The 26,046-nt window shown below is 33.8% G+C and overlaps 1 protein-coding gene across 2 annotated transcripts in view; it reads left to right on the plus strand.

Annotated features, from left to right (window-relative positions):
* LOC130444907 (formin-like protein) overlaps positions 1–25,894 on the plus strand; it is an 88,581-nt gene extending 62,687 nt beyond the window's left edge. For both annotated transcript variants that reach the window (XM_056780280.1, XM_056780274.1), the window contains 23 exons: positions 3,063–3,096; positions 4,535–4,682; positions 5,012–5,297; positions 5,353–5,576; positions 5,632–5,826; positions 11,235–11,296; positions 13,270–13,458; positions 16,099–16,199; positions 16,252–16,322; positions 16,942–17,049; positions 17,105–17,175; positions 17,267–17,393; positions 18,521–18,773; positions 19,133–19,480; positions 19,540–19,815; positions 19,879–20,031; positions 20,112–20,348; positions 21,045–21,330; positions 21,438–21,618; positions 22,743–22,901; positions 23,213–23,481; positions 23,541–23,744; positions 24,035–25,894. In XM_056780280.1, the coding sequence (XP_056636258.1) occupies positions 3,063–3,096; positions 4,535–4,682; positions 5,012–5,297; positions 5,353–5,576; positions 5,632–5,826; positions 11,235–11,296; positions 13,270–13,458; positions 16,099–16,199; positions 16,252–16,322; positions 16,942–17,049; positions 17,105–17,175; positions 17,267–17,393; positions 18,521–18,773; positions 19,133–19,480; positions 19,540–19,815; positions 19,879–20,031; positions 20,112–20,348; positions 21,045–21,330; positions 21,438–21,618; positions 22,743–22,901; positions 23,213–23,481; positions 23,541–23,744; positions 24,035–24,347 (4,295 nt within the window). In that variant the 3' untranslated portion in view covers positions 24,348–25,894. The remainder of the gene's footprint in view (positions 1–3,062; positions 3,097–4,534; positions 4,683–5,011; positions 5,298–5,352; positions 5,577–5,631; positions 5,827–11,234; positions 11,297–13,269; positions 13,459–16,098; positions 16,200–16,251; positions 16,323–16,941; positions 17,050–17,104; positions 17,176–17,266; positions 17,394–18,520; positions 18,774–19,132; positions 19,481–19,539; positions 19,816–19,878; positions 20,032–20,111; positions 20,349–21,044; positions 21,331–21,437; positions 21,619–22,742; positions 22,902–23,212; positions 23,482–23,540; positions 23,745–24,034) is intronic.
* The last annotated feature ends 152 nt before the right edge of the window (positions 25,895–26,046 follow it).

Genomic DNA, 26,046 nt, shown 5'->3' on the forward strand with positions numbered 1-26,046 from the left:
TCATTGCACCACTGAATACGTACTAAAAGGGCATTTATTGTCAGCCCACGTCGAAACTTATCGATGGATTCAACCCAGAACCACCTCCTTTAAGTATCCAACTCGAGTTCTCGTTTCAACGCCATCTCTTGACTCTTTAGCAGTATTAAACGTACATAGGAACCACCGTTTCCTTTCTGCTTTTGGCGGGATATTTCAAATATAAATCTATCGTCAAGTTATTTTTCGAAATAATTCAATGGGGTTGCCTCAAACAAACCGATTTTTATATATAAGTTTCAACAGCGGCAATGCGAAAGAGGAAAAATTTCTATGGCTTGATATCAAAGGCAACGAAAATCAAAGTCTACTGAGTTTTGTATTCATCAAATTATTGTATTCCTTTTGTAAATTATCTCATCTTTTCATTTCACCACTGAATACGTACTAAAAGTGCAATTTTACTCAGCCCATATCGAAACAAAGCGATGGATTCAACCCAGAACCACCTCCTTTAAATAACCAACTCGAGTTCCCGTTTCAACGCCATCTCTTGACTCTTTAGCAGTATTAAACGTACATAGGAACCACCGTTTCCTTTCTGCTTTTGGCGGGATATTTCAAATATAAATCTATCGTCAAGTTATTTTTCGAAATAATTCAATGGGGTTGCATCAAACAAACCGATTTTTATATATAAGTTTCAACAGCGGCAATGCGAAAGAGGAAAAATTTCTATGGCTTGATATCAAAGGCAACGAAAATCAAAGTCTACTGAGTTTTGTATTCGTCAAATTATTGTATTCCTTTTGTAAATTATCTCATCTTTTCATTTCACCACTGAATACGTACTAAAAGTGCAATTTTACTCAGCCCATATCGAAACAAAGCGATGGATTCAACCCAGAACCACCTCCTTTAAGTATCCAACTCGAGTTCCCGTTTCAACGCCATCTCTTGGTTCTTTAGCAGTATTAAACGTACATAGGAACTACAGTTTCCTTTCTGCTTTTGGCGGGATATTTCAAATATAAATCTATCGTCAAGTTATTTTTCGAAATAATTCAATGGGGTTGCGTCAAACAAACCGATTTTTATATATAAGTTTCAACAGCGGCAATGCGAAAGAGGAAAAATTTCTAAAGCTTGATATCAAAGGCAACGAAAATCAAAGTCTACTGAGTTTTGTATTCATCAAATTATTGTATTCCTTTTGTAAATTATCTCATCTTTTCATTTCACCACTGAATACGTACTAAAAGTGCAATTTTACTCAGCCCATATCGAAACAAAGCGATGGATTCAACCCAGAACCACCTCCTTTAAGTATCCAACTCGAGTTCTCGTTTCAACGCCATCTCTTTGTACATTAGCAGTACTAAACATACATGAATACAACAGTTTCCTTTCTGCTTTTCAAATATATCGTCAAGATTTTTATATATAAGATTCAGCAGCGGCGATACGAAAAAGGCAAAATTTCTAAGACATAAAATCAAAGACAACGATTGTCAAAGTTTACTGAGTATTGTATTCGTCAAATTATTGTATCCCATTTGTAAATTATTTCATCTTTTCATTGCACCACTGAATACGTACTAAAAGGGCATTTATTGTCAGCACACGTCGAAACTTATCGATGGATTCAACCCTGAACCACCTCCTTTAAATAACCAACTCGAACTCCCTTTTTATCGCCATCTCTTGTTTCATTAGCGGTACTAAACATACATGAAAACAACAGTTTCCTTTCTGCTTTTGGCGAGATATTTCAAATTCAAATATATCGTCAAGATTTTTATATATAAGATTCAGCAGCGGCGATACGAAAAAGGCAAAATTTCTAATACATAAAATCAAAGACAACGATTGTCAAAGTTTACTGAGTATTGTATTCGTCAAATTATTGTATCCCATTTGTAAATTATTTCATCTTTTCATTGCACCACTGAATACGTACTAAAAGGGCATTTATTGTCAGCACACGTCGAAACTTATCGATGGATTCAACCCTGAACCACCTCCTTTAAATAACCAACTCGAATTCCCTTTTTATCGCCATCTCTTGTTTCATTAGCGATACTAAACATACATGAAAACAACAGTTTCCTTTCTGCTTTTGGCGAGATATTTCAAATTCAAATATATCGTCAAGATTTTTATATATAAGATTCAGCAGCGGCGATACGAAAAAGGCAAAATTTCTAATACATAAAATCAAAGACAACGATTGTCAAAGTTTACTGAGTATTGTATTCGTCAAATTATTGTATCCCATTTGTAAATTATTTCATATTTTCATTGCACCACTGAATACGTACTAAAAGGGCATTTATTGTCAGCCCACGTCGAAACTTATCGATGGATTCAACCCTGAACCACCTCCTTTAAATAAACAACTCGAATTCCCTTTTTATCGCCATCTCTTGGTACATTAGCAGTACTAAACATACATGAAAACAACAGTTTCCTTTCTGGTTTTGGCGGGATATTTCAAATTCAAATCTATCGTCAAGCTATTTTTCGAAATAATTCAATGGGGTTGCATCAACCAAACCGACAGGCAAAATTTACATTTTTAAAATTATACTTTTATCGCTTATTATTCAATGAAATAGTTATTGAAATGAATGCGCATTAAAATTAATGCAAATATTTAATGTTGGCTTGGTACATTCTATGCTAATAGCCAGGTTCATTTTTAGGAGATTGGTGAAGTAACATACATTACTAGAATTCGTAATAAGTCGATTTTTTATAATTTATCCACGTCACATCCTGGAAAAAAAAATACAATATGGTCAAGAATCTATAATCCTGCTTTGATGGATGTTTAATTAAATGATCGCCATTTAAGAGATTGTCTGAAAATATTCATACGAATTTCAATGCAAATGTTTCGTTATTTTAACAGAACTCAAAATAAGAAAAAATCCACGAAATAGCTATCAAAATGCATAGAATAATTATTGTGATCGTTTATTACGTTGAAAATTATTGAATAAATTATATTTTCAATTGCATTTCCTTCCGCGCAAATTACAATTTATTATTTTTGATATTCATGGCTTTTCTTTCCACAGGATGTCATCTACTTCCGGTGCTGAATAATCTCAGGTATGTAAACCAACCAGGAAACATTTCAAATTGCACTTTACGTGTCTGTGTTTTCATTGTTTAGTCAATATTTGGACAGTTTTCCTTGAACATTGCATTTTTAATTACTATTAAATAGTAAGTTCTGATTTCAATTTGCTAATTATGATCTATTGGATTTATTCCGAATTACGGCATTCTATGATTTTTAAATTTAAATAGTTGGATGTCTTACTTCAAAACGCCTTAGACAAACATTTACTTAACGATAAATTGTCAATGAAAATGACTTTGAACGTTCACATAACTGTGATTGTGAGAACATAAAATCGCAAATCGGCTGAAGTAATGGCATAGTAAACATTCAATTGTGAAACTTGACCTATTATATTTCGTATAATCCATACTATACAGGTTGTCCCGCGACGAGTTGAAATTTGTGTATACTTACAGTAAAATCATGAAAATTTCTACCGGTAATCGACTGTAACTTTGTTATTTTAAAAGGAACACCCTGTATATTAATACATTTTTGAAATCTACGTAAAATTTTAATATACTTTTGTCTAAGAACTTTTTTCGAAAATTGGATACTTTTCGAGTTATTAATTTTTTTGTAAAAAATTTGAACATTGCAGACACTTGTAAATTATTTTTTTAGGAGAATACCCTTAAAGATACGAAAATGGTTTCTATTCGGTTGCTTCAAGCAAGGTCAGACGTATTTAAATCTATTTTGAAAAATTCTCTATTTTATACAGGGTGTGTATAAAAAGTGTTCAAAGTTCAACTTCTTAAATATCAAATTTCTTTATTTTTTTAAATAGGACCACCCGGTTTTTTCTATTTTAATGCATTCAGGGGTAAAAGATAAGGCAAATTCATGTATACTTTCCTATACCTAAACCTTATCGTTATCCACATACGTAGGTGTGGTCTAAATTTTGTTTGTTGAACTTTGAATACTTTTTATACACGCCCTGTATAAAATAAACAATTTCTCAACATAGATTTAAATACGTCTGACCTTGCTTGAAGCAACCGAATAGAAACTATTTCCATATCGTTAAGGGTATTCTCCTAAAAAAAATAATTTACAAGGGTCAAATTTTTTATAAAAAAATTAATAACTCAAAAAGTATGCATTTTTCGAAAAAACTTTTCAGACAAAAGTATATTAAAATTTAACGTAGATTTCAAAAATGTATTAATATACAGGGTGTTCTATTTAAAATAACAAAGTTATAGTCGACTTCCGGTAGAACCGGAAATTGGCCATGTTTGAAAATATTTTAGTTAAAAAGATCGTATCCGAAAACCCAAACTTAGAAATTTTCATAATTCTATTATGAGTATTTTGCTATATATACAGATAGTTTTAACTCGTCGTGGGACATCCTATATATCTGTCAAAATTAAATTTCACCATAGCTACTCCTTATTATTTTTTACATTCAAGAAAATGCGCCGAGGCCGAACCGGAATTGGCCGTTCAATTGGACGTTTTCGACGAACAACGAGAGAGCGATGATGCTCAAAATCTCCAAGGTCCTCTTGGAGTTGATCTCAATTCACCCTTAGATGTTTTTTATGCAATACTCAAACAGGTAATGCTCTATAATGATTTTCTACTTTCAAGATTACTATTTTCAAAAATTTGATAAGGTAGATACATAATAGGAGAAAATATGTAACACAAAAATCAGAAAATTTGACGTCTTGGTGGTTTTTCCATAAAAAAATCGATGTTGCAGGTCTTTTTGTTATTTATATTTCCGTTGATCCAACCTTCAGCAACTGTGATTGTTTTTTTGCATCCTCTTAGTTCTTCCACTGCTGTAATGTCACCACATCATCTCGCAATTATGCCAAATTTTTTTCTATAGTAAATTTACCATTCTGGTACGAGTCTCCAACTATTTTCATGTTATTTCAGGTGGCCGAAACGCCTCAAGAAATTCCTTTCCTTAGTATACTCCAGCATTTGTTACGGATCGATCCCAAAGAACCAATCAGCGATATTATTTGGGACACGGCTGAACGTCTGGTTCATCGAGCCACGCTTTTGGAGAGTCGTGAAGACTCCACTAGACTGTTAAGAACTCCTAGTACTCAATCGAAATTATTTTGTCACTGTCAGCATCGAATAGATAGTCCCGGTAGAAAACAATCGTTGAATACACCACTTAGTCCGACGCCACCTCAGCCACCACCTACGATAGGTATGAAACGGTTCATCGAAATAATCATTTTTGATTTCAATTCAATTATTTTCAGGGTCATCGCAAGCACCACCTCCCCCTCCACCGCCAATAATACCTTCACCTCCTTGCATACCTCCTCCAGCTCCGATACCGCCACCTCCTCAACACAAAACCAAAATTCCTGCCGCTTCACAAATTGAAACCGATACTGTGATAGAAAAATTACCACAACAAGAAATACCAGCTCCAAAAACCAAAATGAAAACGATAAATTGGAATAAAATACCAAACAACAAAGTAAGTTTTATCTTCAACTGAAATGAATGTCAAAATTTCGTTTCAACGCTTACAGGTAGTAGGAAAAAATAATATTTGGACAGAAGTGGCTTATTCCCATCAACATTCGCCTTTGGCAGATATGGACTGGTCGGAAATGGAAGGTCTATTCTGTCAACAAGCACCTCCGTCGGCTCATTCGTCTCCTAAATTAGGACACAGAGATTCAACAGATAACTTGGAAAGACGAATGAGAAAAGACAATTCAGAGGTAAGGAATATTAAAAATTTAATCTTTCTGGATCAGTTCTCTTTCTACTACTACCTAAAGTGTTGATGAAAAATTTGAATACCACATCTTGTACAAAAAGTGATGAATAATCAGATTCCAAATAAGTGGAACGTTTTCTCTCTCCAATTTGGATCCGAATACCAAAGACATTCAATCTAGGTTACGAAGATTTCTTTTATTTTGATTGAGTTTTATCACAAAATGCAGAAGTTCGTCGTGGTCGTCGTGCTTTAGTCGAAAATACCATGTCTGAACCTCCCAAAAAGTGTAAATCCAAAAATTTAAACCCGAAAAAGGGTAATGAGAGTGATAAAGTTATCTCCTGATTACCAAACTTGAGAGAGATATCGTATCGTGGGATCCAGATGATCAGAGATGACTCAGAATACATGGCAAGGAAGAATACGGAAAATTGGGACTGCGGATGAACGTAGAAAAGACGCAGTACAGAAAACAACGAAATTATAACGAGATTCGAGAATTATAAATATCTAAGAGATATTTTTGACAAAAATGGGACAGATGATAGTGAAATGAAATGCAGAATAAGTAGCAATTGAAAAAAACAATAATAAAATTACTAAATGGATTAATGACATAGGAAAACAATGAAAATTGAGGATGTTGTAGTTGTAGAAGAGCAAATAGAACGTCGAGGTTAGAAACGACACAATCAAAGTACAAATGAACCTTCGAGAAACAATTAAAGAATATATTGAGGAAAGGCGGAGAATGGGGAAGGAGAGATTACCAAAAAAATAAATAATTAAGTGAATCCCACGGGAGAACAGAAAGGGAGGATTATCATGAATGCATGGACTAGGCAAATCGATGAGTGTCCGAAATCTGAAATGCAGCTACAGGAAAAAATGGCAATTAGGCATCGGACAACGTTCTACGACGTTTTGAACCCGAATTTATTTGTATAAAGAGTGAACCAACCAAAATGCACGATGTTAATTGTAAATAAAACAAAAATTTTTCATAGAATTATCTTATTATTTTTTATAATGATAGGATAATCTATGAAAATTATGTGTGAAACAAAATATCGACCAAATGCCCGCCACGGCTTCGGTGGCATACCTCTATCCGATGATCCATATTTTTAATAACTCTAAGACATAATTGAGGTTCAATGTCGTTAATGTGCCGAATTATCTCATCCTTTAGATCTTGAATTGTTCTTGGCTTCTGACGTACATTTTTTCTTGCAAATATCTCCAAAGAAAGAAGTCCAATGGTGTCAAATCGCATGATCGGGGCGGCCAATTAACATCGCCACGACGTGAGATAACACGACCATTGAATTTCTCGCGCAAAAGAGCCATTGTTTCGTTGGCTGTTGGAACCACATATCGTTCAGGTCCATATCCTCAGTTTCTGGCCACAAGAAGTCCGTTATCGTCTCGCGATAGCGAATACCATTTGCGGTAACTGCTTGGCCGACCTCATTTTCGAAGAAGTATGGCCCGATGACCGCACCGCACCAAATAGTCACTCTTTGTCGATGCATCGACTTTTCAACAATCACTCGTGGATTTTCATTTGCCCAAATGCGGCAATTCTGCTTGTTAACGAATCCACTGCGGTGAAAGTATTGACGACGCTTGAAATGGTCAGCAGGCTTCAGCTCTTGAGTCAATTGAACCTTGTAAGCGTGTAAATTCAAATCTTTCATCAAAATTCGCACCAGTGATGTTCGTGAGATGTTTAATTGTTGGGCACGACGACGAGTCGAGGCTGACGGCTCTTCTGCCACACTATCGCGAACAACAGCAATGTTTTCCGCAGAACGAACGGGGCGAACTTGCACAGGTGTTTTCACATTTCCTACAGCTGAAATTTGTGCACTAATTCTCCCGATTTTGGACACATTTGGTCGATTATGCTGACTAAAAAAATCACGAAGTGCATTTTGATTTGAACGCCCATTTTCGTAAAAGGCTTCAACAATCTTAACGCGCTGCTAAATTTTGAATCTCTCCATGATTGAATTTGTCAAACACTGAAACAAAGAAATGTCAAATTAAGTTGGGCAAAAAACTTGACGTTAAGGTGCGACTCACAGTTAACATCGTGCATTATAGTTGGACCACCTTATACAATAAAAGTTGTTATTAACATCAACGATTCCTAAATATACTAATCACTTTTTTAGAAAAGTGTTATGAATAAATAATTGTTTTCCCTTAGAATTTCCTTAGATCGATGATCGCGGAAAATTTTCTATAATAAAAATGCATATTTTGGTAGGAACAAAATATACTGTACGAGGTCTAGCTATTAAATAATGAGACTGTGTACCTAGAGAAGGCCCTAGACGGATATCTTGTCTATGCACATCCCAAAAAAACACGTTTCCGTCACTATTATAGTATTTGTGCAGTGGCAGTTTGATGGAAACGTGTTTTTTTCTCGTGGAGCAATGTATCAAAATCAAATTTCTCGTTAAAATGAAAAAAAAAACTCCGATTGAGTGGTATAAATTGTTGGAAGAGGCCTCTGGGAACAATTCTCTATCTGGTTCGCGTGTTTTTGAGTGGTGTAAGCGTTTTAGTGAGTGCCCAGAGAGCACTGAAGATGACCAACGCCCAGGTCGACCTGTAATTGTTTCAACTTCGAAAACAGTGACCAAAATCAACCAAATTGTGCGTGCAGATCCCCGAATGAACATCCGGATGATTGCCGAGACTGTAAACGCCGATAAAGAAACTGCTCTTGCGTCAACGGGTCTGCTCAGATTTCTTTGAAAGGTTAGAAAAAGATCCGCTTTGACTTGGACCCGATTTGAGTCGATAGAGGTGGTAAACCAGAGGACTTCCAGTACTGTTTCGATCAATGGAAAAAACGTATCTTTCCATACGTTTCCAGTTTTGGCAACACTGCGAGAAAGAATTGGTAAAAAACGACCCGAGTTTGCACCAAGACAACGCACCATCCGTGAAGCAGTATTTGGGTCGTACTCACCAGATTCGGCACCATGCGACTTTTTTTTTGTTTCTGCTTTGAAAGGGACCCGATTTGAGGAAGAAGTAAACCAGAGCTTCTCCAACGAAGACTTCCAGCACTGCTTCGATCAATGGAAAAAACTTATGGAAAGGTGAGTGGTATATTGAAGGGGAGCATTCGATTGTAGAATAATTTTTATGATAAAACCCTTTTTCGTAACCAGTCTCGTTATTTAATAGCCAGACCTCGTACAACGTCGTCAATTTATATTCTCTAATCGATACGCGGTAACTATGAGATGGATTATTCGAACGTGAGTTATATAATAGTTTGAATATACGAGTTGTTCAATATCAACATCAATTTAGACGTGTCTAATGAGCAAAGTCAACAATATTTAGATATTGGTATAAATAACTAGGTTAGGAGGTCGTTCGTCGTAAACACGTGCAAATATTAGTTAATATTTGAATCAATTGATCAGACCAAAGAATAACTTAGTAATTAGCATTCTATATGTATTTTCCGTAGTTCATTATCATATGATTAAGATGAAACTGATGTAAAAAGATGAGATAAATTAATCCCAATGAACCTAAATGCTCATTTACCATCGATTCTCGCAGCTAAGATGTCACGGAAAAACGTGCAAGCATCAAAACGTGTTAAGCTCAAGCAGAAAAAATCAAAAAATCAGAAAAAGTGGAGAAGGCAGTTCACAAATGAAAAACTTTAAATCTTTAACGAATTGAGAAATGACAAAAGTTCTGGCGAGAAAATTGATATGTTTCTTCAATAAAATTCTACATAAAGGAGTGGTTAAAGCTACGCTAATAATTATTTGTGGCTATAATTGTAAACTTCTTTCTTGGATGGCCAGAATAAATTCAAAAAAACTTTTTCAAAAGGATCTTTATTTCTATTGTGTCTGACGCAAGTCTCGATCGGTATTACCAGCCTAACCTCTCCAAATTCCCTTTCTAGAGCGCGAAATTCGAATTAAAATATAAAAATGCTTACATAATTAAATAAATCAATTTATTCAACAAACAGAGGATTTAATAATTTAAAGTTACAAGTGGTTACACTAATCTGACTGGCGTACTAGACGAATATCAAATTGAATGAACGAAGTATTAGTTTTACAAGCTTCTTTATATATTAGTTCTTACAATATACAATAATAATTATAAAATTAATTAAATATACATTAATAATAATTAAATAATAAATAATTGAATACGATACCTCAATGAAGCTGAAGTTGAATCTATAAAACTGATAGAAATAGTAAACACAGACAATTTATACCAACGATAACTTAATGAGGTTAGAATTCATAATAATAAATGAGTAATTGAAGATGATGCGCCGCTGTTAAAAGGGTTGTTTTGGATTATTTACCTCTATTACACTATTAGATACAAACTATAAAATAATGGACGTCGAATAAGTTTCAGGGAATATATATTTGTATCGGATCATACTTTTACTTTGTTGTTTTAATAGCCTAATCCAGATCAACGCTGGTGTTCTCTAGATGCCTCCTTTGTCCTTCATTAGTCTTCACGTTCCGAAATTATTTGGAATCTTTGAGGGTGTTCCAAAATGTTTTGCCACATTATTTAAAATGAAACACTTTCTGCAAAAAAACTAATACTTATATATAAGATATAGCGAATGTTTGATAAAAAAATAAATTTGTTGGTAGTGCTTATCGATACATAATAATACAAGGTGATTCATTTGAAAAAAAAAACACGAGAAAATAATGTATTATGATTCACTCTGTTTCAAATAATTTACTAGAACTTCCACGACTATTCAAATGTTTTTTTGTTCTTAAATTTTTCTTACATTGTACAGGGTATTGAACTTTTTGTGGAAAATCAATTATAACAACTAATCTAAATACCCCGTAGAACATATCACAACCCCTATAATATTGTAATTGGGGGAGTAAGGCTAATTTCAAATATTAAATAAAATATATAAGACACGAATTGAGGTGGAAGACATAGTCAGATGGGGACGTAAACGTAGAAGAGCTTGGAACGAACACGTGGGCAAGATGAGCAGAGAAAAATTAACAAGGATCGCACGGGATAGTAAATCAGGGACAACGACGACTTTTAGGAAGACCTCCAAAAAGATGGATGGATTCATGGACATCAACATCTCAAGGATGACAAGTTGGAAACTGCATGCCTAAGGCCTACAATACGTTAAAGGACGAAGGAGGCCTTGAACTTTATCATTTTAATCAATCATCCTGTATATATTTTGAGAAACCATTTTATTGCTTCCCATATATCAGTACCCCATTGAAGTTAGCAATTTTAGTAAACGTCTGACAATATTTTTTGGTTCCCAAATGAAGTTTGGTTATTTTGAGAAACAAAAATTTAATTACAATAATTTGAATATTTTTCCAGATTACGCTTCTAGATGGAAAAAGGAGCTTGAACGTGAATATCTTCTTAAAACAATTCAGAAGGTATATAAAATTTCGTTAACTATTTGTATAAATTAACCAAATAAATAACTCGCGTTCAATTTCGTCAGCATGAATCAAAAGATTTATCCATTCAGAAAGTGGTAGTAACTTACGTCCAAATCAATTTTTCCTTATTACAGAATCTTCCTAGTTAATTGTGAGGATCATTCATTTATGGTCATTTTGATATAAACTAAAATATTGTAACGCATCTAAATGTTCTCGATTTTAGGTCTCTTCCGTTTAAAAACTTTTGGGGGAAAGATAAAATTTGACGTTTCGACTTAACTTCAGTGTTTATCAAAATATGACACTGACAATTTGCGTATTTATATTAATCAAAGATCACCTTCATCATGAATATCGAAATAGAAATTTGTTCTAATAAGAAAAATTAATTTTTTCTCAATAAAATTATAAATTTATAGTTCTTTAGTTTTTATGAACGTAAACCATTTCTAAAAATTATCTTTTTCGTGTATTAGATTCCGTTCCAATAATTTTTGAATCTTTATAATTGATTTTATGTTTTTTTGATATTTCATGGTTCGTGGTAATGCAGTTTTATTTTTTTTATCGTATTGATGATCTTTTAGTCTATTTTCTAAATACTGAGATGTCTGCCCTATTCATTGAGTTTCGTATATATTTTTAAGCTTTATGAAAGTGCAAGGTATTAACAAATTTCGAGAAATTATGTAATAGCATGTTATTTCATGTAATTCATTTTATTATCAATCAAATATAGTAAATTTCGGAAATATTTGAGATTAACCTCTATGTGAATTAAAATACTCATGGTTAGTCAATACAGCTTTATGTTTTTTTAACGAATTGATGATCTTTTTGTCTATTTTCTAAATACTGAGATGTTTGCCCTATGTAGACAGCCTCACAATTAGTACTTCTTTTGTTTTTTGGTGTTTTAGATTTCAATTTAGTGAAATATTTGACGTATTATGTCCTTCATAACTTATACTAATATCATATTTATTGAAATAATTCGATAATTGTTGAGAAAGTCCTTGTACATAGGGAAAAATGTTTTCTCTTTTGATGTTTCGTTCCTGTTCTGTTTTTAAATTGATTGTAGTGTCCGTTTATCCTTTTCTTGAATTATTTTTTCTTTTTTCCGGATAATTATCTTCTTTCAATGCAATTTTTGCTTTTTGAACAGCTAAACATCTAAATTTGGGATCTGATAGTTGGACAGATCGCTAATCTTTTTTGTGACATGAATTGAAGTTCAAATATCTTGATGACCAAGTTGATTTCGAATACCATTCTGTTTTTATGTCGAATTTTATCTTTACTCCCAAAATTATTTATAAAAAAACTAATTTTAAAACAAAAGACACCCAAAATATAACCTAACCTAACATTTAGATGCATTAATATATCAAAAGGTCTAGGAAATGATACGCAAGTCTACCATCCCACCATCTTGGTCTTTATTTGTTTTCATATGGTTACTAAGACCAACTGGTCAACTAAGGCCAATGCCCACACGTGCAACAACTAACCAATCGAGACTATAAACGGGCCTTATCGTTTTGGCGTGCCACTAGATTCAAATCTCATTTGTATAAGATGAAACTGACCAATTTTCAAAATCCTCGGTAAAAAACCGCTTGGAATGAGGTTTTACAAGCAGACATCGAGCACAATAAGATTGTATAAAGCTACGGAATTGACAAATATATTAATATATTTATTTCTGAGCACACGTTAATGAAAATTTCATTCTTTTTATAAGGTAAACCGAAACTTCTACAACTTGATAGTTTCTTGGGCAGACATTTTTTGAAACGCTCGAAAAAACATCGAATACCTTCAATTCTAAAGAGTATTAAGAGTGTTGCCGAGCTTTATCCTTCCTAGATTAGCGGCTCCATTTAATATTATTGAATATATATCATAGATAAGAATGAAATCTGGACGTTTTTTGTGCCACTTTTTTTTTTATTTTCCAGTACCAATGAAGATATAATACAATTAATTCGAAACGGTGAACACGCTGAAATAGGTACTGAAAAACTGAAGGGATTACTTAAAGTTTTACCGGAAGTTGATGAATTAGATATGTTGAAATCATTCAACGGAGATTTCAATAAATTGGGAAACGCGGAAAAATTTCTAATCCAACTCACTAATCTACCTAAGTAAGTATTTTAATACGTTTAATTCCTTTTAACTACAAACCTGTAGGTTTTTAATTTGTCAATAATATATATATAGTTTTTAATACTTAATTTTATTTTTTTGGGACCATCTGTATATGTATCAACTTAATAGATATTTCTGGTTTCTCATCATTTCTTACAAATTTTTTTGGAAGCAAAAATGCTCGAGTAAATCATTTCTGTCTTGGAGAATACATTGAGATCGAGAACTTTCTGAGCAAAATGTTTCATTGTATAGTGAAAATTTGAATTTATTTTGTTAATAATGGATGTGCCTCAACGTTTAACAAGATATGTGACGAATGATGAAGCAGCAGATAAAGATACGTCGCCGGGGTAATTGGAGTTCAACAAAGCACCATATCCAGAGTTGTTATTCGCTACCAAGAAACAGGGCAGCTAACCAGAAGACCTGGACAAGGCCGCGGAAGGGTAACTTCGGTAGTGGATGATCGTTATTTGAGCTTAACGGCATTAAGAATTAGGCATACCACCGCTCGAAGACTGCAAACAGATCTGTTGGCTCGTAATGTCCGAATAAGCCTACAAACAGTTCGAATTAGCCCGAGAGAGTGTCAGCTAGAGGTCCACGTCTTACCAGAGAACATCGAGTAGCAAGATTGGTCCAATATTTTGTCTGTTACATCAGATAGGCGTGTACCAGTATATTGACGACGTGGTGAACGGCACGATCAGGTTAATTTTTGTCAAACTGAAAGCTTTTGGTGGGGGCTCTATCATGGTTTGGGGAGGAATTTCTTTCGAGGGTCGCACCAATATCATAGAACCGCATGTAATACCCTATATGCCTCATATCGGTGACAACTCTGTGCTAATGCTCGTCCACACGCTGCTAGAGTGGTTTGGCAGTACTTAGAAGAGGTCTGCACGTAGCCCGGACCTTAACCCAATATATAATGTCTGGGACCATCTAGGATGGCAAATTCAGCAACATCCAGCACCAATAAGAACAGTAGATGACCTTCAAAATGTTCTTTTCAAAACATACCACAGGGATACGTCCAGAACCTGTTTTAGAGGCCTTCCAAGACGAATGGAAGCTGTAATTAGAGCGAGGGGCGACAACACACGCTATTAGAAATTCATTAGCTGGTTTTGGTTTAAGCCTCGTTCATTTTTTTGTACATTTTTTTTTGATATTTTCTATGTTTTGGTAAATCAAACTTTTTGTCCTCTGTAGATAAAACTGATATAAAATAAATGTTGCAAAAGGCGTATCTATTGGTATTTTAATTCGTAATAATAATAAAATTCGAAAAACAGGCAACATATTTGAAAAATAAAGAGTGATCCGATAATTTTTGTGGGGTGTTTATAATCTAGATTACTGAGGATGAATATTCACAAATCACAACATAATTCCTAAAAATTCAATCATTAAAACCGTAAAAAGTCGTTTTTTCCCTTACTTATTTACTATAATTAATCCTGAGCTTTCCTATTCTTGCGGATGTGAGGCTTGTGTGAAATTGAGCTACAATGTAAATCACAATTCACTAACTTAACTTGCTCATTTCTTGTATATCTTTGTCCTCTTTTTTGTTTTTCTTTTCATGTACTTGTTTCGTTCACTATCCTAACGATTTGTTCTTCTCCCATTCTTATAACATGTCCAAACAATCTTCTATTTTAATTTCTATATCCAGATGTTTGATCTCTATTCTCGATATCTATTTTTTTTGCTTTGTTCATGTTTCTGTCTCCAAGAGTATTTAAGTGACAAATCTCTTAAAAAATTGTGTTTTCACGTATTTCCTTACCTCTTTTTCTACTGCTTCTGTTGTCTTTTTAATTTCATCGTTAATGCTTACATCTTTCGTTATTTTTGACGCTAGATATTTAGTTGTCGTTCTGAATTATCTAAAATATAATCATCAACGTAAATATTAACGAAATTTAAGTGGATAGTGTAGTTGCTTTAAACTTGCTAAAACTGGACTAGCAGGATAACAACCCATGGCTGTGCTTTCCAATTGTTTTTAGAGTTTACCATTCAAAGAAAATCAGAATATAAACATTGTTCAGTGTTATATCTTTAATTGAGTCATATATATTTTTTAAATTATATATGAACGTCGTGTTTATTGACGATAATAACTTGTTAACAAAAACTGCTATATTGTACGATGGGGAATCAATACAATCCACCATTGGCCTCATTATTAGAGTTGGTTTGTGAGTTTTTCGTAAGTCTTACATTTTTGGCACGACCGCATTATTTGATTTTATCGTTTTGCTTTCAAATTTTGAGACTGTACCAGTATATCTTAAATTGTTAACTAAATCATTCGTTTTCCGTTTTTGTACGTTATTTAGATCTTTGATAATCAATATTGACGTCAGATATTATTTCATTCGTGTCTTCAAAATAGTCATTCTTATTCATGATTACTCTGGACAAGATAAATCTCTTTAATGGGTATCTTCAACCAGAAGAGATTTGTTAAATGTATCACCCAGATAAGAATAAGTCTTGTCATTTAATAACAAACCCAAAAAAAAACTTTTTTCTCTAGTTTCAAGGAGTATGCTTCCATTGAATGACCATAATTTTCAAATTTCAAATATTTTTCGATAAATTATAATAATTTTTTGTAGCTATAAATTACGTATAGAAAGTATGTTATTGAAAGAAGAATTCGCTTCCAATATGGGATATTTAGAACCGAGTATTAATTCAATGATAATAGCTGCGCAAGGTACGAAATTAAAATTTTTATCATTGCACGTAAACTGATATTCGATTTTCAGACTTAATGACAAACAAACCTTTAAAAGAAGTTTTATACATGATACTCATTGCGGGAAATTTTTTGAACGCGGTAAGTAAAAGTTCCAATACGCCTTTTTGAAACAACGAACGTAATTATGTAGGTTTTCCTCTCTGGTTTTCATTATTTCGTTTCCACATCCAGTTTAACCTTTTCCGTAGTACCATCTCTGTTCTTATTTTCAAATCCCCTAACTTCCTTCAGTAGCATTTGATATCTGTTGAATCTTCCTAATTCGTCTTCTAGCTAATCATTATTGTTGACTTGTAGTTCATATTATTCAATTTTTCTCTTTCCAGAGTTTCAGCTTTCAGTATTATCGATTTCCATATAATTTCATTTCTTTCTTCTCAAGCTTTCGTTTTTCTTCGTTTTCATCGTTTGTTCTTATAGCTCTGTTTTATTAGTTTCATTTCTTTTATTAACTTCGTTTGTTATCTCTTTGTTCTACTAGTTTTGTTTCATCGAAAATGTTCTATTTTATTTGTCTTTTACTTTTATTATTTCGATTGTATTTGCTGCTTCTACCACTTCTTCAATTCCAAAAATCTTTAGGATTTCATTTTGGATAAATACTGAAGTACAATGGCAAATCAGTATGGCAAAAAAGAAGTGAATGTATAACTAGGTTTGCGTGATAAAAAATCGTTTAATTCTATTAATTTTCAAGGGAGGATACGCCGGGGATGCAGCTGGAGTAAAATTATCTTCTTTACAAAAAATTACAGACATCAGAGCTAACAAACCAAATATGAATCTCATTCACTTTGTAGCATTAGTAAGTATCGTTGAATTCTAATTGGAAAGAAAATTAAAATTTCGATTATTTTTAGCAAGCCGAAAAAAGGAATAAGCATCTCGTTTCTTTTACTGACAATATTAATGTACTGGAAGATGCAGCAAAGTAAGTTATTCATTCATAAATTAGTCGCAATCCGGTGCAGGTTCCTTATTAATTTATTTACTCCTTTAAATTGTTTATTAATCATTTCTAGAACGACTGTAGAACAGTTACACAACGAAATTAATGCCTTAGATATAAGGATAAAAAAAATAAGGAAACAGATAGAAACTCCAACCACCGAACCCGAAATCAAAGCGCAAATGACCGACTTTCTGCAGGTGAGAAAATCAAGTATTTCGAATATATTTTTTGTGATAAAAAGCTGAATGATTTTACATTTTTTAAATCTTTATTTTTCATAAAAAAGTGCCAAAAAAAGTACACAAATTGTTGAAATATATCCATGTTTATAAAAAATTGAGAAACCTCAATGAAAAACTACTAATTTACTTTGTCCTAAAAAGGCTCGTCAATCAAGGATGTGATCATTGTTTTCTTCGATTATAACACGGTTCCCGATAACTATAATCCGATTGCTTCAGTCTCAGTCATCGCCAAGATCATGGAGAAAGTCTTTAACCAGCAAATCTTATCATCCACCATCAATACGACTTTCGTAAACGTAGATCAACCGTGGATCTCCTGACCTATGTCACCAGCGCATGTAGTAGCTTCCGATCACTATGAATGGACACACCTCAGAAAGGTGATTATTCCCTGGAGACTCGGTTTACACACAAATCCATAGGAAGCAGCAGATCGCCATCATCAATACCGATGTTGAAAACATTTTGGAACGGAGTGAAACCAATGTGATTGAATTTAATGCAGCAAAGATCGCTATAACCGCAAATTCGCTTGTTGGATGTTGAAGTACACGAAAACTTGGAGACCATAACATTATGTATTCCTCTACAAGGTCCAGATTCGTCCATCTTGGGAGTATTCCGCGTATATTTGGATCTCGACTCAATACAATTCGATTCATAGGCGATCAGGAGTTGGCCTACAACAATTTAGAGTATAGAAGAAAAATCGTCGACTTGATTTTCTTTTACCAATACTACTACGGCAGATGATCTTCCGAGCTATCCAAAATAATCCGTGGAGTTAGAAGGAGATTAAGAAGTCATTCTTCTATCAAACCGTTCTCGTTAAACCAAATTTATGTCCTCTAAAATATATTTTTCATAATAAAATGTTATTATAAAGTTACCAGTAGTTTCAGAAGAAGACCTAATGAAAAGTATACTGTCAGCGATTTCAAGATTTTCACTTATAATATTCTTAATAGTATTTGGATGCTTTTAGTGAAATTCCAAGATGTAGATTGAATTATTAGATATGTTAAAGCCATTGTTGTTGAAGTTTGACTGCATCCATTAATTACGATTTTTTATTATAGATAGCAGAAATAGAGGTAGCAGGTCTACAAAAAAAATTGGGAAAATTAGAACACGTGAGAAGGGAGTTATCGGAGTTTTTTTGCGAAGACGTCAATTCTTTCAAATTGGAAGAATGTTTTAGAATATTCCATGGGTTCTATTGTAAATTCAAACAAGCGGTGGCTGAAAACGAAAGGCGTAGAATACAGGAAGAACAAGCTAACGAAAGGAGGAGGCAGAGAGAGGAGCTGCTCGCAACAAAAAGAAGACAAAGTAAGTTATATCCTCGAAAAATTACATTATCATTTCTTGGTGGAAACATCGAGCTGCACAATCGATGTTGTTCGGCATAACAGCCGATTTTGGACGACAAACACGGTGGCTCGAGATGGTGTTTTATGTCAATGTCAGATTTGTTGTCATATCTCAAAACTCAAGTAGCAACCCTATGGTACATCTAAACCAGAATCGTTGGATTACAACCTCAGATTAGTAAAATTCTTTCACATTATCAAGTCAAGTCTCGTTGGGTTGACATTTTGTCCCATCGACCCAATGACTATGTCGTCAACGTCTTCTGAGTATACTAACGTCATTTAGATGTATCTAAATGTATAAATTATATTTTTCAGTGGGAACTCTAGTAGGTACCGACTCAGACTTCAGTATAGACATGCAAATCTACGATACTAGATCTTCATTCCGAATAAATAAATGTCGAAAAAACGGTTCAGAAGACGAAATTTCAGTATCCGGTTCACCGTCTTTCTCTAGACGCCGTTTGGGATCGTTTAATGGTAACGGAAACGAAACTATAGTTGGTGGAAAGGAAGAAAAATCTCCAGATATTACGCCAAATGGTAGCTTACGAAGGAGAAGAAGTAGAGTTTTATCTGAGGACGATGAAGGTAATCTCATGGATTTCTTGAGAGCTTCCGGCGGTAACAATAATAGAGAAAGAAAATCTTGGGGTAGTTTGGGTAAGAAACCGTATCTTTTTTATGGTATATTTTATCAATATCAATAATATTTTCAACAGATCGATCATGGGCTAGGAAAGCAAGAGGAAGTGGGCCCAGAAAAAGACCCGCGCTACTATCGGCTGATTTTTCAGCCGATAGAGAACGACCATCTTCGCCCTCACCCCTAAGTGAACAGAAAACAATATTATCTGCACCGGAAGAAGAAACTAAACCCAAAGAATGGAGACAGAAAATCGAATCTTGGTTACAAGCTAATGAAAGCGATCAACTCACCGATGAACAACGAAGAATTAGAAGAACAACTAATCGCAGATCTCTAGAGATGGATTCAGGTATATTTTTCTGTATTTAAAAATCGAACTAATAAGTAATGTGTCATTTTTCGTCTAATTTAGAAAGTGAAAGGAGCAGTACTCTAGATACTCTTCCAGAAGGTAAACAAGTCTACAGTGGTGGTCAATCCAACTACAGGAAAATCAATCCAGCCTGGCAACCGTCTAATACAATTGATAATACTGATGTGGTTAGTGCCATGGAAACAGTGGAAGGTTAGTATCAGAATAATATTCATTTATATTTGATTTGAGCTTTATTGTACTTCTCAGAATTAAACTATTTATAATTTCAGAAGCCCAGTTTCAAGTAAAAGACAAATCGGCGTGGCGGAAATCTACGTTGAACGTGGCCAATAGCACGGAAGCTACGAAAGACGACACTTTCACGAACCGTCATACTTTATCAAGAGACAAATCGTTACATTCTATCGATGAAGACAAAGCCCTAGATCGGAAAAATTTGATAAGCTCCCTTGGAGAACGCATGCCATCCGACAGACTCACATTATACATTAGAAAACCTCCCACGGGTTCGTAGTCTCATTAAATTTGATAATTATTCTTTTATTCTATACAAGAATTAATATTTTCAAAGAATCGTCAGCAGTATACCATCATTGTCCGAGATGCTTCACATGTTTTTGATCTGTTGAACGTCTACGGTGTTAATTATTTTCTTATATCATCCATCGATCATTTCCTCCCTTACGAGGGCGGATACAAACTTTAAAATATTATATCGAGGCGGGAGGTTCGAAGATCGTTTAACCGTCTTTTAGCAGATTGCGATTAATTTAGTAAAAAACTATAAAAACAAGTTTTTAGTTAGATAAAGATGAACCCCTTTTATCTATAATTCGAAAACCTAGTTAACTACCCTCCAAAACAAAATTAAACTGGTGATAGATTTTCTACAGGTCTCTAAACCATCAAATTCTGGGAGCAAACCATAGACAACATCTACTATGCGAATGTGTTGCTCGAAGAAAAAGAAGTGCTTAGGAAATCTTAGTTATTCAACTTTCGCTAAAATTTGATTGTTGTATAGATTTTTTGCTTTACTTCATTGTCACCACAACGCCGATCTTATTGCTCAATAAGGGGTCCTGTGTTGATTATGTCGGCTCAAATAGTGATATAGTGTGAACTAAATTCATATTTTTAAATTGATTTACATTCGATTGAAATTAGTTTTTAAATTCTATAACATGACATCGTTGTTTCAGAATCCACTTTCATTTCTCCACCTGTTGTTCAAAGTCATCCCAATTCTCAGCTGCAGAGCTCAGACGGTTCGTCTGATAACAGTAAATTAGAAATTGACCAAGACAATATTGAAACACCGCCGGCAACAAGGAGAATTATTGCGCCGACACCTGTTGAGAAAAGAGAACCCCTAATGCCTGGTCCGTGTAGCAGAAAAACCGGTAGAAGTAATAGTTCTCTGGTTTCTGTTGGTACTCCCGATGAACCTGAAGATAGATTGGTGCTTGGTGACGGACAATTTGATAGGTGAGAAACAAGCTTCTCACTATTTCTATTGCATGGCATTTATTAGTAGTAAAAAATTTTCACATCTTGAAGACTATTGCAGAATGATTTCGTTCTTCGTATTTCAGATACTCTGCGACGAGGCGAACGAGGCGATATAAACGTAATCAAGAAAATCCAGAAATCATCACTACTTCCCCGACAGAAAATGTTGCTGCTGAAACACAAATTATCAAATCACCCCGTCAAATTGAAATATCGCAACCGATAGCAGTTGAACCGGAATTAGACAAAGAATCTAGATTAAAGGTAAGCATCGCTTAAATGTATCTTGGCCTATGAGACCATCGTCTAAAAGTTTGTTCCAACCAGCTAGTCTGGACCGTTGCTGGAACGGTTATCGGAAGCGTTTATAGAAGGTTTGTTCCAACCCATCAAAAAACCGTCCTTGGTACGGTGACGATTCTGCGCAATAGAGATTACGAGTTCCAACCGGGCGGTTACCGTTAAACGAACAATCTGTTTTGCGTTCCAACCGTTTGTGAACCGTTTCCAGGACGGTCTTTTCTGTACTTAGTTGATACAAATGCTTCCGATAACCGTTCTAAGATCGGTCTCAACTAGGAGGTTGGAACAAACCTAGATATTTTCTGCGCAATCTCCGGCCATGCACGGTACTTGCTATCAACCAAGTATCGAAAAGACCGTTCTTTAAACGGTTCACAAACGATACTTAAGTCGGTTGGAACGCAAATAACAATCGTTCGTATAACGGTAACCGCCCAGTTGGAACACGTAATCTCTATTGCGCAGAATCGTCACCGTACCAAGGATGGTTTTTTTATGGATTGGAACGAACCTTAAAATAACTTACGTGACGTTCCGCCTACTCGGATGGTTGCCATCTTCAGAAGTTGCATGCTGATGTTAGTGGTAGCTGGTAGTGAGCGAATCGTCACACTGTTGTGTGACGGTTGATATACGTTTAAGTGTATTTAGCTATTCTTCTAATCCGTTGAAGTTATTTGTGTGTATGTTAAAATTGTCGTTGTATTAATGCATGCTCTGCTACTGCTGAGGCAGCAATTGGCTTTGAATTTTTCAATTCTAGTATTTGTGGTCTATTTTTAGTGCCCTTTCCAGATAAACACTGAATGCGGTGGACTCGTAGGTTTTTTCTCAGATTGCTTCATGAAAAAAGTTGTTACAACGTGTCGGTGCAGAACATTTTGCTTCACAAAAGTCTTTTACTCATTCAATACCAATTTGTGATCAGAAAAAAAAGTCTAACAGCTTTCTCTCTAGCTAATTGGGTTCATAACATATTTTGTTGTATTAACCATAAAAATCTGGTTTGAAGTAATAAGTGATCCGAAGACGAGATTATTTACATCAATTACTATTCTACTTGTTCATAGATTTTTGTTTTATAGGTTTGGCAAGACAAATTGAGGAACCAAAACGAGCAAGAGACGAAAAATGGTAGAAGATGGAGAAACCAAACTGGTATAAAACCCAGTGATGTGGAGATGGCTCTACAATTGAATAATAGAAACTCAAACATATCATACCTTGCGCCTGAAACGACAAAGGTAAGTTTACCATACATTTTGCTACGTAAACATGGATAGTTGCAACAGATATAATAGTTCTTGATAAAAAGGGTCTTCCATTTTAACATAAATAAAAACTAAGCTTATGTTTTTAAAATATAACAGAAATCTGTTCTGTTCTATTCATATTCTATTCTCCAAATAAACAGATAAAGAAATTTATTGAGCACTACATATAACAAACAAAGTTTAAAAAATATTAAAAAAACTTATCCGTATGAATGCAGGTGTTTTTCCTTTTTTATACAGTTGAATAAATTGCAATATATTAGTTTCTAATATGTTGATAGGCGACATCAAACAAAATCGACATTCCTATTCGAAAAACCAAAGAACATGATAACGATGAAGGTTTCGAAGAAACGCAGAGCCTTATGTCGGAATCACCAAGTCAAGGCGCATCATCTGGAGGTTGTAATTATGATACGGATGTAATCGATTCGACGACGCAGATGGTGGTAACAGGTTATTCAAACTCGAAGCCGATCCGACAAATATCTGTAGATAGTAAAACTGGTGATTCTAGTACCAGTAGTGAAATGACATTACCAAATTATAGGTGAGCATTTGATCCAAACCACTTAGTAGAAATTAAAATCATTTTTATTTTTTTTACAGTAGACCGTCGGTGAGAACATCTAGATTACAATCATTGCCTAGCTCAAAGACGCCTAGACCTCTTGTTAATCAACGAAAGTCAAGCCAAGACAGTGCTCTAAATAAAAAAAGTGTCATTCCAAGAAGATCGGACAGTATAAAAACTGATATGAAACCAACAAATTATTCATCTAAAGCTTCTGGTATCCAAAAATCCAGCTCCAGGTAAGGATATAATATCTAGTAATCTATATAATATCTAGTTACATTTTGAAATGGTTATTGTAATATTCATCCAATATTTAGTGATTTATTAGAAATTGCCAATCTTTGTATGATATAGGAACTAAAATATTATCCGTATGCATATTTTTTTATACTTCAGACTGGACTGGGACCATTAATATATTAAAAACAGTACACATTACTGTTCGATTGCGATATTCCCAAATCTATATGTACCTATAAATATTAATTGTAACATTTTCATCAACTTTTTTTTAATTTTGTTGCAGAAACTCAATTGTTAGTTCAAGAAGTTCGTTGAACAGCGCTTCATCAATTAGCACTGTAAAAAAGTTACCTCTCAAACCAAATACTAGTAGTAACGTTTCCCGTTCGGTACAAAGGACACAAAGTATCAAGGCTGTACCAGCCCTACCAAAAACTAACCTCAAACGAACTAGTTCTATTGGGAATTCTGTCGGGAATAAACCGCCAAGACCTCAAGCTATGAGTTTCATGAAACCGACGGCATCAAGTGCTACTAAAAGTATTAATCAAGCTATAACGTCAAGTCGAATCAGCTCGTTTAGATCTAAAGATTGATAAACAATTCATAGAGATAAATATACAAGAAGAAGAAGAATAAGTGGCCTTAGAAACGTATTATTATAAATGCTCAAAGTTTTAAAAGTTTATAAAAATTTAATTAATAATGTAGACAACAAATAATATTTTTGCAAAGTTTCCAGTATTAGTTGTGCTGACAAAATTTAATCCAATAAATATTTACGTCGATATAATTTTCAGTGATTCAATCTGATAGAATGTTTAATGCAGTTCATTATCTCCAAAACATGCAATAACAAGAATATGAATGCAACAAGTGATGATAAATAAAAATATTAAGTCCTGCTTATACTATTTTTCTTGCTTCGAAGATAGCTTAATCTTTTTACTTTTTCCTAAGTATTTTATCAAAAGCTCGTCATTATCGGTGCTAGAATCATGATAATCTGTACTGCAACGCAAGAGTAGCTTCAGAGTCTTCTCTTGGTGGATTTTTAAACAATCGGTTTATTCTACACTCGTCTGAAATAACACAAAACTACTCATCTTGCGAAGAATTTAATTAAACTTCACTGCAATGTTCACTTCTGTAAAATAACCCTAAAAATTCGGCTTCAACATGTCCTCTCAGCTGTGCAAAATGAAAGAAAATCCTAATAGAACCACTGGCTCCCTCTATGAGTTAATAGCGTAAATATTGAAACAATCCTGCGAATAGAAAAGGGTCCATTGTGATCTGTAGATATTCTTTCAATTTCACTACTTTTGGAAAAATTATGATGATTAGGAAACGTTGTAATCACTTGTTGTTTCATAAGGGAAAAAATAATAGTCTGTTGCGGTAAGACAACTGCGTTTTATAAAAATTAAAAATAATCACTTTAATAGATATACTATTATGAACTACATTAACAAGCTTTTTGAATTCAAATTATTATTTCAAGCTCAATGGAATTTATTATAATACTTTGAGATTATATATCAAGACAATCGTGCCATTTTCCAATGCGGATTATCACTATTTGTGTAACATTATAAAAATGTATACATTTTATTTACTAGTCAAAAAGTTTTCATTGCTAATCTATATTAGTTGAATTATGTATTTAGGAAGATCATTTGAATGTTCACAAAGAAAAACCTTCGCTCTATAACACGTTTTAGAGTATCCATCAAACTAAATAGTGAATAAGACTAATCATATATATAAATATTGATTTCTGACTTTGAAAAATTCTTGATTTAACCGAAAGATCTTCTGTTTGCAGATTTAGGGAATTATACCATCAATTAAGGTACTCAATACAAAATTGTAGTCTCTAATCACTTAATAGCCTTATTTTTGAACAATTTTGATTCCTTATTTATTGTAATACAAGAACTGTCGATCTTTTATAATTTTTTTGTTTCAATATTTTTCCAGTTATAAGTTTATCCAGTATTAAAATAAATATGCACTAGCAAAATTCCTCATTTATATTTTTTATGTAAGCAAAATAACCATAAATTTAACCAGTTACTAATTTTTATTTACGATTATGTTTTGTTACCAAATATTTAACCTAAATAAAAATTTACCTCAGCTTTTACTTTTTACCTTACTGTTACCTTTACCTTACCTTTTTTGGTATTCGTATTAGTATCTCAGGTTCAGACCTAAAGTCAATGCCAATTTGGTTATGATCTATGATAAAATTGAGATACAAATTTCAAGTTCCGTGGTAGACAGTTTCCA

The sequence above is a fragment of the Diorhabda sublineata genome, chromosome 1 (assembly GCF_026230105.1).
Source record: "Diorhabda sublineata isolate icDioSubl1.1 chromosome 1, icDioSubl1.1, whole genome shotgun sequence".
Classification (NCBI taxonomy): Eukaryota; Metazoa; Arthropoda; class Insecta; order Coleoptera; family Chrysomelidae; genus Diorhabda; species Diorhabda sublineata.